The 13608-nt window shown below is 45.6% G+C and overlaps 1 protein-coding gene across 8 annotated transcripts in view; it reads right to left on the bottom strand.

Moving 5' to 3' along the window:
• NRP2 (neuropilin 2) overlaps positions 1–13608 on the bottom strand; it is a 122397-nt gene that overhangs the window by 15260 nt on the left and 93529 nt on the right. For 4 of the 8 annotated variants that reach the window (XM_073306535.1, XM_073306536.1, XM_073306539.1 and 1 more), the window contains one exon: positions 4873–7650. The exons of the other annotated variants lie outside the window; for them this stretch is intronic. In XM_073306535.1, coding sequence (XP_073162636.1) covers positions 7370–7650 — 281 coding nt within the window. In that variant the 3' untranslated portion in view covers positions 4873–7369. Of the gene's footprint in view, positions 1–4872; positions 7651–13608 lie in introns of those variants that run through there. 8 annotated transcript variants of the gene reach the window in all.

Raw genomic sequence — 13608 nt, 5'->3', positions numbered from 1 at the left:
TACAGAGTAAGCAACAGACTATGCTGCTTTTGTGCCCCTGGTTCCGCTTTGCTTAGCTATCTAGGCAGCTGGCTGAGCGAAGTGATTCCTAATGGAGCCCTTCACGTGCAGGTCACTGGTTCAAAGCCATCCCAGGGCGGTGATCGGGAAAATTGTTTCCAATCTGATGTCCGTTGTGCAGTTAGTTGCCCACGTGACAAAACACAACTCTTTAAGTTGGTGCTGCCGGTTGGCATTTCCAACCGAGAGGCCAAATGTGGAATGTGCGTGGAGACTGACCTATCATCTCACACTGACAGGTGCTCCCTGCAGAACAGGGCTGAGCCGCATTGGCAGGCCAGTCTGAAGATAGCTCGGCCACGTTTGGTGGCTAGAGCTGCCAAGCCACCACCTTTCATGAACACTAAAAAGGGTGAGGAGAAAAGAAACGAGCTGCTCTGCTTCCTCTTGATCTTTTTATCTCCCTCCTTGTTGCCGTTGTTTTGGATAATGGGTATTGACGCTATCCCTCAAACTGGCAGTCACTTCTGGGATTGCTATCAGCGTCACCGAAGCCACTGACGGAAATGCTGTGGCCAAGAGCCAGGATGCTGTCTAGCTTCTGGTCCCTGCCTGGAGTCTTTGAGCCTGATTCTGCTGCCACTTACTCTGGTGTAAATCAGGAAAAGCTGTGCTGAAGTCTTGTAAGTCTGGCAGTGCAAAACCAGTGTCAAGGAGAGCTCAGGAAAAGCACATGTATCCTATCACATGAGAAACAAAATCCAATTATTGATGCTATCTGCTATATGCACTCCTGGGGGAGCTGCCCAGAAATCAGTGGTGTTCTCCCAGCAAGACATTTGGCCCAGTGTGTGTCCAGTCATATTGCTGACTGACTAATTATTGCACCTTCTGGATCTTGTGCAAGTCTTCATCTAAGTCACACCCTCAATGTGAAGGGGTAGCCCAAGAAGGAAGAGCCCAGAACTTTCAACAGCACAGCCCACGATTTTTTTCTTCTTTAATGCTGTGATTTGTTGCTGCTTCTTTTGTCCTGTCCTACAATGAGTGGAATATTCAGGCAGATGCACACTTACTATGCATGGTGTCTGTGCCTATTGTCCTTAGCACAATGGAGCTTCAGCCTACAGGTGCATCCATAATACAAATACAATCCTCAAATGCCTTGGCTTCACTTTGGTGTCCAGAGTCACCCGTAAAGGCTGATTACTGTGAACATACTTTTCTGGCATAAATATGATCCTTCACAATTAATCACAGAGCAATCAAAAGCTATTGTCAGAATTGCCATACAATGGCACTCTCAGCAAAGAGGCCAAGCACAGAAAACACCTGTGCAGTGATTCATTGGTGGCTAAACAGGCCATTTCAGCCTCCAAGATAGTTAATCTGGTCTATTTCACAGGCAACAAATGCACCAAAGAAACTCACCCACCTTGTCCCTACAAATGGAACTATTTTAAATTAGAGGAAAAACTAAGTAAGTACTTACATATTGTATACACAGAAAGAGTCCCACCAGTATACTAGCATTTAAATGAACCTTTCTGGCCATATTTTTGAGTGACGTGTACAGACACTGGTTCTGCTTCTGATCCACTTACACTTGTCAACTCCACTTAGCTTAGATTTAGACCAACATGGAAGCCTAGCACTTCAAAATTCTAATTGTCCTGCAGGGTGAATTCCATTGAATAACCTTGAGTTCCTGTAAAAGCAAGCAAACCAAAAAAACCTCCCTCCTGTCCTGAAGGACCAGAGGGATTTTAAGGACCAGATCTTCAGCTGGTATAAATTGGCTGAGCCAACAACCAATCAGACCCTGGTCCCTAAGTTAACTACCTAGTTGTTTTGTAGATAAGATAGCTTTATGTATTGGAACTTAACCACTTGCCTTAAATCACCTGTGTTCTTCGGTGCTACAGAAGAGTGAGTTGCTTTTCCTCAAGCATATGTATGGTGCCTTGTGTGACCATCTGCTATACGACACATACTCCAGGACTGATACTGACGCTGAGAACTGAACTCCATGAACCTATTGCAGTTATTCTCCTAAGGCCAGGTCTACACTAGAGAACTAGGTTGGTTTAACTATGCTGGTTGGAGTTTAAAAAAATCCACCCCCTTGAGTGGCGTATTTAAGTGGACAGCGCTAGGTTGATGGAAGAATTAGTCTGGTGACCTAGCTACCTCCTCTGGGGGAGGTGGATTATCTGCGCTGATGGGAGTCGCCCCTTGGCATAGGTAGTGTCTACAGTGAAGCACTACTGTAGTGTTTAAAGGGTAGGCAAAGCCCTGCGTCACTAACACAAGCCCCTCAAGTCTTCCTTCAATCATGCAATGACTGATTGTATTTCGTTATCTGTCAGCACGCTCAGGGTATGTCTCCAGGAGTACAGCTCCAGGTTACATCCACAAAGGTGTGGTTATGATGACAAAGATACTCACAATCACTTTGTGTATATAACTGCGGAGGCTGCCTCTGGGCCTTCTGCACAATAGACATGAGCTGCTTCCATTCTTTGCTCTAAAAGAAGGGAATGCTGCATATTGGAACACTGATCCTTCACTGTTCAGCTGGCCCTTCCCAGGAAAGCTCTACCGCAGAGGTAGTCAATTATTTTTTGTCAAGGGCCAAATTTCTTGGTCAAGGTATGGGCAATGTCTAGATTCCAGAGAAAATAATTAAAAAACCCTCCAACAATAACGATAAGTAAATAAAAAGATTGCAGAGTCCATTCAAAAGCGTCTGGTGGTCTGGATTTGGCCCGCAGTTTGCCTATTGACCACCCCTGCACTACTCTTTTGAGATTGCTTTTTAGGGATGAACTCAGTGCTTCATATTTACTGCTGAAGAGAGTTTACTGGAATTGCACGTATGCTTTGTTTTTTGCAATCGTGCTAATTTTGGCTGTTTGTGCATGACACGCTCCCCATCCAGCCTGTATGTGCTCCTGTTTCAAGCTTGGTCAACTTGTGTGTGAAGTATATAAGGCGTAATTAACCCCCAAACTACCCCTCCCTTTTCATTTGCTTACTTAAAGATTTTTGCTCATAGTGAGACCATCAACATTTTCTCTCCCGCTCTCTTTTTTGTGCATGTTTGTTTTGCATTTTGCTTGGATGGTCACTGAAGTGTAAGAAATGCAAATTATGAGTGTTGGCGTGCCAGTGATCTGCACAATTAAAGCAAAAAAAAAAAAAAAAAGGTCTACAGCTCTTCAGCTATGCTTATATTTGTACAGCCACAGCAAGAGGACAAAATTTGAACTCTGAATTCTTTGATTTTGGCCTGAAATCCAAGTAAATCCAGGAAGTGCCATTGCAAAGCTACATGAATGTCAGACTGAAGCTTAATGCCGAAGGAAAATAAATATATACATAAATGTTCTCTTTAGAAAAAAATAGAGCTGGCTTCAAAATAGATTTTAAATCAGAGGCCTAGCTGCTGGCTCTTCTGAGACAGTGTAAGATGCACAGGCCAACATAAAGGCCAGGGAAAGGCGAAATACTACACCAGAGTCATCTGTATTAATCCTCGGGCTTTCTACAGTGCAGCTGGGTCCCTGCTTCCCAACGTGGGTAGACAGACACGCGGTCGCTCTGCTGGAGCCAGAGCGCTAACAACAGCAGAGTGGCTGCAGTGGCTCAGGCTAGTCACCCACATACGTACCAAGGGTCTCCAGGCTTGGGTAGCTAGCCCAAGCTGCCCTGGTCTCGCTGCTATTTTTTAGCTGCTAGCTTAATCAGAGCGAGAGTATCTACGTCTACCTGAGCTGGAAATTCCGCTTCCCAGCTGCGGCATGGATGTACCCTAAACCCAAGGGCTGCTGAGCGCCTCTTCTTTTGTACTGGGGTGGCTCTCCTGAGCCATCACCCTACTACGCCGGCAACATTGCTATTTTTAGCAAGCTAGCTCGAGCAGAGGTACATCTCTGAGAGCTGAGAATCACCCCCCACCTTCCTGGGGCTCCAGTCAGCTGCACTGAAGGCAACTGCGCTGTGTTGACTGACACTAGCTGACGCTCTGGCCCTCACTACCTATTTTAGCTTTGGTTTAAAACCGTTACATGATGGAGTCCTTTAACTACAAAACATTACCCCTCAGGACCAGAGCAATCTCTACCGTAGCCATCGGCCTCTTTGGGTGCTTTTGAGCACAAAATGCAGAGGGGGGTGGGGGGTGGTCAAGGTCCTCGGCTGGTGTAAACCGGCGCAATTCAACGGGTGTTAATGAAGTGGTGCCCACAGACCCCAGCAAGGGTCTGGCCCACGCTGCCTTGACCATTTAATTCTAAACACTGTGCCAGTCCACGTAACAAACTCCTGGCAATGGTGAACAAACCGCTGCCACTTTTCTGTACAGCTGACATTCAGAGGAGCAGAAAGGTTTTTTAAAAACCTGTTGTGATTTTCTTTTAATGGTATAGTGTGTGTATCTTGTGTAGGGACTAAGTGCACAATTTAGCCAGCTTCCCCTGGGGCACTATGAAATTATAGGTCCCAGGCTTATTTAGCACTTAAGTAACTTTAGCAAAATCCCCAAACAATCATGTGTTGGCTCAGCTGCCCCAAACTCCTAACTAGGAATGGTACAAGAGAGTCTAAAAGCCACTGTTAAGGACCTGATCCTGAGCATGGGGGGGGTCATATAATTCTCAGCCGATTATAATCTTGGCACACCTACACTGACTTCATGTACACCAGCTGGGGAGCTTGCCATGAGGTTTTTGTTAGTGACTTGAATGGAAGCATAATCAAGCTTTTAGTTGCTAAAGGAAAGAGCCCTACCACTCGGAAGGGAACGTGTAATGACACGTCAGTTTACCCAATGTCGTTTTCATAAACAAACAAAGAAACCCTCCCCAGATGTTTGTATAAAAATATCATCCTTTTATTACATTCCACACAATACATCTTTAAAGAGTTTCAAATTTCCACAAGATATTTTCACACATAGGCAACTGCGCAATGCTGGGGATGTCACAGTTCTAGGAAGGGGAGAATTGGGAGTAAAAATCTTTAAGTGATTTTTGTCGTCATCATCTTTGGTGATTTTTATTTTTAACACTGGCCCTCAAATGCTCCTCTCAGATACACCAAAGCACCCTCCCTCATGGCAGGCTTGCCTTGGTGTAGCCAAGAGGAGAATTTTACACAGGGATGTCGTACCAACTTCAGAAATATTACTAGAGGCTTCCCTACCCTATTGAAAATTGTAGGTTTGATCTGAAAACGCAGCAACAGTCTTTCAATATTTTATGTCCATTGTTCTCTATGATAACTTAGCGTTGGGGATATCATAGCAGAAGTGATATGTTCGATCCTGCCAGTGCTACATAATGAAGATGCTCACTAATAAATGGCTTCCATGCTGGAAGAAGCTCTCCTAGGGCTCACGTGGTACTGAACGCATCCTGAGAGGTGATGGATGCCCGTGAGTGCCTCCTGACTGCAATGGGAGTTGAAGGCACTTAGTCCCCTGGCCCCCAGGCTTGCAATCCCAGATGTGTGTTAACTCTGCACATCTCTCTCTTTCTAGATGCATCCACTACCACACATGCTCAATGCGGAGAATCAGTTTTAGATGTTGTGCACTTTAAAAACTATCTCCCTACCAAAGCAGCACTGTGTGATGTTACCAACTACGCGGGCATCTCCAAAATCGACAGAGTAAACTGCCGCATGCACTGAAGCATGCTACTGACTAAGGCTGGGAAAGAGAGAACAAGAGTGACAATCCCAAGAACGTGCGCCATTGGGGATTGGCTAAGACTCAAGCAGCCCTGGTCTCTGTCATGATATGTGCCAACCCTGCGTGCGTAGGACACACTTTCATGATCTGACAGAATGAGCAAGACTGCAGACAGTTAGCAGAACTGTTATCTTTGTTTCTGGGGGCAGAGAGCAGAAAGGGTGGCTGGATGTCTTAATGGGGGGAATCTGATCACTTGCCACAACTGAACATGAAAAACCCTGAACTGTGTTCCATGGAGGCGCATTCTGCACAAATAGAGCAGACTTAATGATTCAAACCACCTTTGCGTGTCGTCTCTTGGTAATTTATATAAGGCATTTTCACTGCATTACTTCAGAGCCAATCAATAGGTGGAGGCGTATCTTGGTTTCCATTATTTCTCCTAAGTTAAAGATGCAGCAATATCTGGATTTCACCAGGCCTGTCTGCTAGTGTTTTGTTTGCTAGATGTTACTGATGCTCTAAGAAGCAGAACATTAGCAAATGCAAAACTAATTGACATTCTAGAAAGTCAATTAGCCATTTTATGATCCAGCAGCTACGAACTTGGGCAGAGAAAACAGAAGGTAAAATAGACTCGTCTTTTGTAAATTTCTAGTAAAATGACAAGGAAGAGGATTCCCACTTCCCCTGCAAAAAGATAAACATAAAAATATCAGCATCTGGAGTGAGGTTCCTTAAAAAATAAACAAACCTCAGATTCAAGAAACTACAGTATTTAACATCCACCTTAGATCTGCTTTAAGTCTACACATTACTCCAAGGCTGGGTTTAACAGATATAAACTAAACATTCTTTATGAGCTTCTCTGTTATAAGGCAACTTGAAATAGATTCACTTCTGGACAGGGGTGGGGTGGGAGGTGGTTTCTGCTACCAAACAATGGCTGTGTTATGCTGGCTGAAGAAATAATAAGACAGGTCTTAATTTTGAATGGCGATGAACCTCTCTGGATCCTTCCCACCATCCAAGGGGGTCTTTTGGACTGTCCAGCATGGCCTGTTCTTTTCATTATGCACCCGCTGACGTTATGATATGAAATATAAACCCAGCCAAAGCTAGATAAGGCAACAAAAAGCATTGTTCTCTTCCCCAAGTAAACAAATCAGTATATTTATCGCAAATGGTATCCCAGGCCTTCCACAGGGGATAACACATTCCCTGTGTAAGCAGAAGCAATACAAGCAAGTTAAAAAGGGGCCTCTTTTAAATATACATTCAGTCAGTCAGCCTCACACACTCCCATGCATACTTACATACATATATTTATATAGACACACACATATGCACGCACGCACACCAGCTTCTTGACTTGCCATCAAGTTTCCTTGCAGGTTGCCTACTGGGAGAATCAGTCTTTGAAAATAATAAAGAGGAGCATTCCCTTTCAAAGTGACATGGGCGGGCTCTCTCTTCTGGCGATCCAAGCTGCAGCATTAGTTTAGAGGTTGTAAAAGAACAGGAAAGGCTGGGAAAGGTAGGGGACAGGGACAGAGATGTCTAGAGTTCACAACAGACGCTAGGTGAGGAGAAAAGTGCAAAAATCGAGGCAACGTATATGAAGTCTTAAATTTTGTTTTTGTTTGTTTTGTTCTTGCTCCTGTTCGGCTCTCAGCAGTGCGAGCTGTGGTCTTGCTCTAGTTTAATTGTTAAGGTGGGCTCCACTGCCAAAGGGGCCCCGTTGGTATAGTGGGAGGTTTTGTAGGTGATGGCGTGATCACTCTTCTTGGCCGCATAGCGGAACCGGTGGTAGTGGAGCACAAGGGCCAGCGCGACGGAGACCAGCACCAGAACAGCACCTCCGGCGGCCATAACGTAATACCAGTAGGCTGGGATGGGCTGCACTGACACCGTGTCCACTGTGGGCTCGCTCCCTGGCAGAAGGGTGCCCCCTGGTGGAGAGACATAGAAGAGTGTTGCTAGGTGGGATGCATGCAGACTAATAAAAAGAAACACACATGCTTTCAAGAGTACAGCGCAGCATTAAGTGAGGTTATGCGACCCAGCTCCAGATACGAAACTTCCTCTTCGGGAGAAACACAATTTGGGTGTCTGAGGAGCAGACATATTAAAGCGGCTTATTAATTAGCCAACCTGGATTTAAACACAAATTCCAGCTTTTTTTGATATCCAGGGGGTTTTTTTTGGTTTTTTTGGAGGGCGGCCTTCCCCAAATCAGCTAGGTCTGGTCTCCACATGACAATTTCTGTCAGGCGAAGACAAAACGTTACAGTTTTAACTGGAGGTAGAGTTTCATAGCAAAGCAATAAGGAAGTTGCAATAGAATGCTAGGAAAGAAATCAGAGGGAGAAATATTCTTCATTCTTAAGGGAAAAACAGTGAAAAAGATCTCTCACCCAGGGTGCCCTAGACATCTATACAGAGATGGGACCATTACAATCATCTAGTTCGACTTCCTGCATAGTACAGGCTGTGGACTGTCACCCAGCCATTCCTGCACCAAGACCACGATCTTCAAACTTTTAGCAAGCCAGGGATGCACAATCCATGCTGCTGAAAACTAAACTACTGTCAGCCACCTGTGTTGCTGAATTCAGTCTGGGGCACTCACTGTTCCTCCATATTTAAGCCTTTTGGTGCCTGCACATCTCTCACACAAAAAAAGGAAGGGGTGGGGGAGGCATGTATCGTTTTGCGGCCGAGCTATTTGTTTTAAAGGTCATGTCTGGATAATACAGCATACATATTAATTCTGTTTTATTGCCAGCCCACGCACACATGCACACATACGTCCTCCAAGAGACTCAGAAGATGCTAAGTGGTATGTTTAGGCTAAAACCCACATATCTCACTAAAGCAGGGCGGCACTAATGCTCACGCAACTCTTACTCAGACCGCTCAAATGTTGCTTTTGGAGACAAGTCATATCTAACTGGGGATGCACTTTTGGAATTTATTGATTGTCTGGTCCATGGGCGAGAGTCTCTGAGGAAACTTTCCAGCTCACTTGTTCTGTTGTTGAACAAAGACATTTTAGTATTTCTCTGGAGGCAGCCTGACGCTCGTCTCTTTTTGCTATCGTTTCTGCAATAGAGGGACTCTTCCCACACAGACGGAGCTGCCAGGAGCATCTTAAAGTGGATAGTTTGTGGGCTTCTGTGAATTGGTGTCAACTTATTATTCAGCTCACTGATAATAACTGCTGCTTGGCAACCAACTCTGTGTCTGTTTTCAGTGCATGCGCAGAAGATTCCAAGGGGAAAACGAAATACTGAAGGATGAGTCCTGCTATGCAGCAAGGATGTTTCCCATAACAGTCCCCCCTCCCCCCAGGTGTCCTACGAGACGGAGGTGGTGATCTATGTGGTAGGTCTGCAGAATTTTGTTCTGCTCTAGCCTACATAGGAGATCAGTTGCTGCTTAGTCACAAAAAGTGATGGGAGTGAAAAACAGGGATCAAAACTACATCCAGAGCACTTGGTAAAGACTGATAGGGAACATCCTGCTTCTTTGGTGCAGGAGATTGGAAACTACCCACACGTTTGTAATTCCAGGCAAGAAAGAGTCTCCTTTCTCAGAAGAAATGTACGTTCCCCTCCTGATACACACACACTGTCACAAACATCATTAACTGAGCCTCTGTCTCAGCAGAGAGGCCATTTACTGTATGGTAAAACTCTCCTTTCACCCTCCCCTAGAGGCAGTCGCTCCAGAACAGAGTGGAGGGACATGGGTGGGGCAGCATGGGCGAAGCCTGTACTGTGGCTGCCCGTGGTGCACCTGTTCTGGGCATAAGCAGAGATGCCAAGAAGGTCTGACCTACGTGAAGTTGGGCAAGTCATTGAGTCTCTCTGTGCCTCAGTTCCCCATCTGTACAATGGGGATAACAGCACGGACCTAGCTCCCAGGTGAGAATAAATATATCACAGATTGTGAGGTGCTCAGAGGCTATGGTAGTGGGGCCATGAAAGACAAGGAAAGAAAAGCACAACACGGCTAGGAGCTACAATAATACTCATGCTAAATAATAAACACCATTTGACTATCATCCTCCTGTCCACTCTCCCTGAGCCAGTTCCTGCGGGGCGAGGGGTGGTATTGGTACCAGTCTTGACGCTCCAAGACTCTTGGATGGGGTTGGCCAATCTGCCCCTCCTCCCCACATACCTGGACCTAAGGGGCCCTGGGCACTGTTGTCACCTCACACCACTGCAGTGGCTCCTTGCTCCTCCCCATAGTTGCTACCATGGGGAGCCCGGTTTGCTCCCTATCAAATATTTGGAGGAGGGGTCCTAAAATCCCCCCCCCCGTTTTTTTTCTTTAAATAGACCCATATTGGGATATTCCTGACACAAAAAGGTAGGGGCACAGATGCTCTGCACACAACGGTAGTTAGCACAGTTCTGCGCCCCATGCGGGCACATGTGGCTATCCGATGGCAACGGGCTGTCGTTGGTAGGCAGTGTGCGAAGTGTGAGGGGCAGGGTAGGGGGAGATTACTGACTACACGGAGCTAAAAGGAAGTGCACACTCGTGCTTATGGAAAAAAATTCCAAATGAGAATGTTTATTTAATGTTCTTGTGGAAAAACTGCCTCATTTCAAGCTGGCTGGTGCACTGAGAAAGAGAGTTTACAAAGTGGTCATAAAACAATACCCAAGTAATAAACTGCTGATCTCTTTGGGGTGGGTGTAAAAGTACAAACTGTCCTGCAAAATGACAAATGATGCAAATATCTCCACAAGATCTCTGCTTGCCACCCAGGCAGCACAGAAATGGAAACATACAGAAGTTTTAATTATGGCTGTTTAGCGCTAACTGGCACTTTGAGGCCCAGATTCTCAGCTGGTGTATACCAGCATAGCACTATCGAAGTGGGAGGAGTGAGGCCTAAGGATCTGGCCCCAAATACCTTAAATTCATGCTGGAAAAGAGAGTAGTGGTCTCTTCTCCGTTCCCAAAGCCTTGCTGCTTCCTTCTCCTTAAAATCAAGGATTGCACTTTCTTTAGGTGAAGGATGCAGAAGCATGTGAAAGAAACTTGCCTTCCCTCTGGCAAATGGACCCGAGCAGTTGTTTAATTTTAAATGATGGGGGCTTTGCCAGAGCTCTGTGAGGGTGTATAATATACCAGCGAGTCTCACAGATAACCAGTCACTGTTTCCAAAAGCAAATCCACTTAGCTGAGTCCTAACAAATTTACATATGTCTAATCACCATCTTTGCTTGCTCAGAAACACCTACTCTTAATCTGACAGCTAGATGGGTCTTGAGAAGTAGCAACGTAGCAGCTGCCTCTCAGACACTGAAGGCTCAATTCTGGGTGCAAAGGCCAGTAGTACATATCCTGGATAACAATATGGTGTGCTTACATAACATTTTCCATTGAAGAGAGTGTTACAAACAATTAACTTCACCTCACATAGCTACTCTGAGCTATGACCCTAGATAATGGAATTTAACACCGAATTTGCTCCTGGCCTCAGAAATCATGCCCAGAATCTCAACGTTCATTCAAAAAAAGGTTTTGTCCCTTTATGCTTGCAGACATAATCTTAAAATGCGAATAGTGTAAACCAAGACGGCAATGCCTGCCTGAGTCTGCAGAGAGTCTGAAACAACAGTGTTGAGAGGTGTGAACTGAACCATTCACCTCAGTCAGGGCCCAGTGGACTCTGCAATTCAGTATCTGTGGAATCTGGCATTTTCCTAAGATCCCTTGAAGTTCAGCATTTTTGCTGGAGAATTTGTCATTTTGTTGCAGCCAAGCACCTGATTTTGAGTCTCTCTCCCCACCCTTCTGGAACCTGCCTCTTTCTCTCCAGATTTCTCCACAAGAGGGCATTGATTGGAATTCATGCTCTGCACTGTACCATGTAACTGGGCAGCAGGTGGGAAGCCAGAGCTGGAGGCCAGCTTACAGCCAGGCAAAGGGGAACCAGAGGTGTAGGCTGGCAAGCCAGGCGGCCTGGAGAACAAACAGTACAGCCGCCAGGACCTTGGGAGCCAGGGTAATGAGCTGCTGAAGATAGGTATAAGCTCCCCCTTCCCTGGCACGCATGAGGGGAAAAGGAGGTTCTGAGCCCGGCTGCCTGAAGAACACCGTGGGAGCTAAACCTCTCAGGAAAGTACAGAGAAAGAACCTATCCTTGAAAACTACTGCCCATGAATTTCACATCCTTGAGCACCTTCAGGTCTGGGCCATCGCACGTGTGGGGATTGAGGAGAGGGGAACAGAAGGGTGATCAGTTAATGTCACAGTGGATTTTAGGGGTTGTGGCTACAGAGTTTGGTCTCTTTGTGCCATGGAGTCCAGGAGGCCCTGACCACCAGACATGAATTCATTAGAGAAGCACACTGAGGCAGAGAGGTTAACACCCAGGGCTGTACATCAGGTGGGGCCAGAAATGTGAAGAGAAACTAGAAGTCCTAACCCCAGAAGATGGTATAGGGCCTGTGCAGTCAACTCTATACCACCCCTTCCCAGCCCCACTGGTGCAGTTGGCATGGCTGGGGGGAGAGAGAGTGGGACTAGAGCACTGTTGGACTCCAAAGATACCCAGCTCCTTTGAGGCTAAGCCCCAGTGCAACTTAGACCAACCCTTACGCTACTCTAACTTGCTCCAGAAACTGAGCCAGGCCATGGCCAGCTCAGAACTGGGAGGGCATAAAGATGGCTTCAAGCCACCTCTGCTCCATCCCACTCAGGTCCAGTACTGAGTGCAGCTCAGCCCAGAACCAAGGATCTAGACCCAGATCTCTTGCTTTAATTACTACATCACACTGGCCCAAAGTAGACTGAGGAGATAGCAAAGGCCTGGGAAGTCAATTTAGGAACCCAACTAGTTAAGGAATCCCACTCATTTGTCTCCAAGCGTTAACAAAACCAACTTGTAGCATTAACAGTAGTTCTTCCTTATGCTGTCGACTGCTAAAAATAGCTGCAAGTCATTCAGTACATGCATAGAGTACACTGATGTTATCAGCTCTGTTTTTATTGGCCCTTTGTTTTCTGAATGTTTATTTTATATATAGATAAATGCTCTGCTAAGATGAAAAAAAACCATCCTCTTAACAACATCATTTTTCTGGTCTCCCTTATGTTCTCCCACACATCCCACGCTCTCTCCTTTCTTTCATTCATTAGAGCCCTAGATCTAAAAAACCCCTGCATTTCTGTTTCCGTCAGGTTTGTGTGCACTTTCTTTTATGCATGACTTGGGATGCATATCATTGTAAGTCTGATTCAGACCACAGGCTCTGGGACGTTTTGTGTGTGTGCAGCATGTGCTGATGTTCACCCTTGTGCTGTCTACCCACTACCACCCCACCCTCCCAGCCACACAGCAATTACAGCATTTAACATTAAACCAAAGATTTAGTTAGGTAAGAATAAAAATCATAAAGGACAAAAGTAGAAAATAATATGCCTAGAACCCCTAAAATGTGGTCTGTGGCCCTGTGCCACAACCATGTCACAGATACACGGTCCACTTAGAAATCTCTGAAAAATATGCCAATATGGACTATTAACATGGCAGGGTTTTTTGTAGATTCCAAGGCCAGAAAGGGCCATTATGACTCTCTAGTCTGAATTCCTGTATAACACAGGCCATAGTATTTCAACCAAATGACTCCTGCACCAAGCCCATACCTGCTGGTTGAACTAGAACTAGACAGACATCCATTTTTAATGATGTAGAATAACTACACCATCTAACACCATCAGGTGACGGAGAATCTACCACGTCCCCAGGAAAGTTGTGGTAATGGTTAAAAACTTGCTCCTGAATTTCTCTAGCTTCATTCAGCTTCTAGACACTGGATCTTGTAATGCCTTTTTTGTCAGGGTCAGATGTTCCATACCTCAAATGGGGTCATAGTTTATGC

This window comes from Lepidochelys kempii, chromosome 11 (assembly GCF_965140265.1).
Source record: "Lepidochelys kempii isolate rLepKem1 chromosome 11, rLepKem1.hap2, whole genome shotgun sequence".
Classification (NCBI taxonomy): Eukaryota; Metazoa; Chordata; order Testudines; family Cheloniidae; genus Lepidochelys; species Lepidochelys kempii.
Note: the sequence above shows the minus strand (reverse complement) of the source record. Positions and strands in the feature narration are given on the sequence as shown.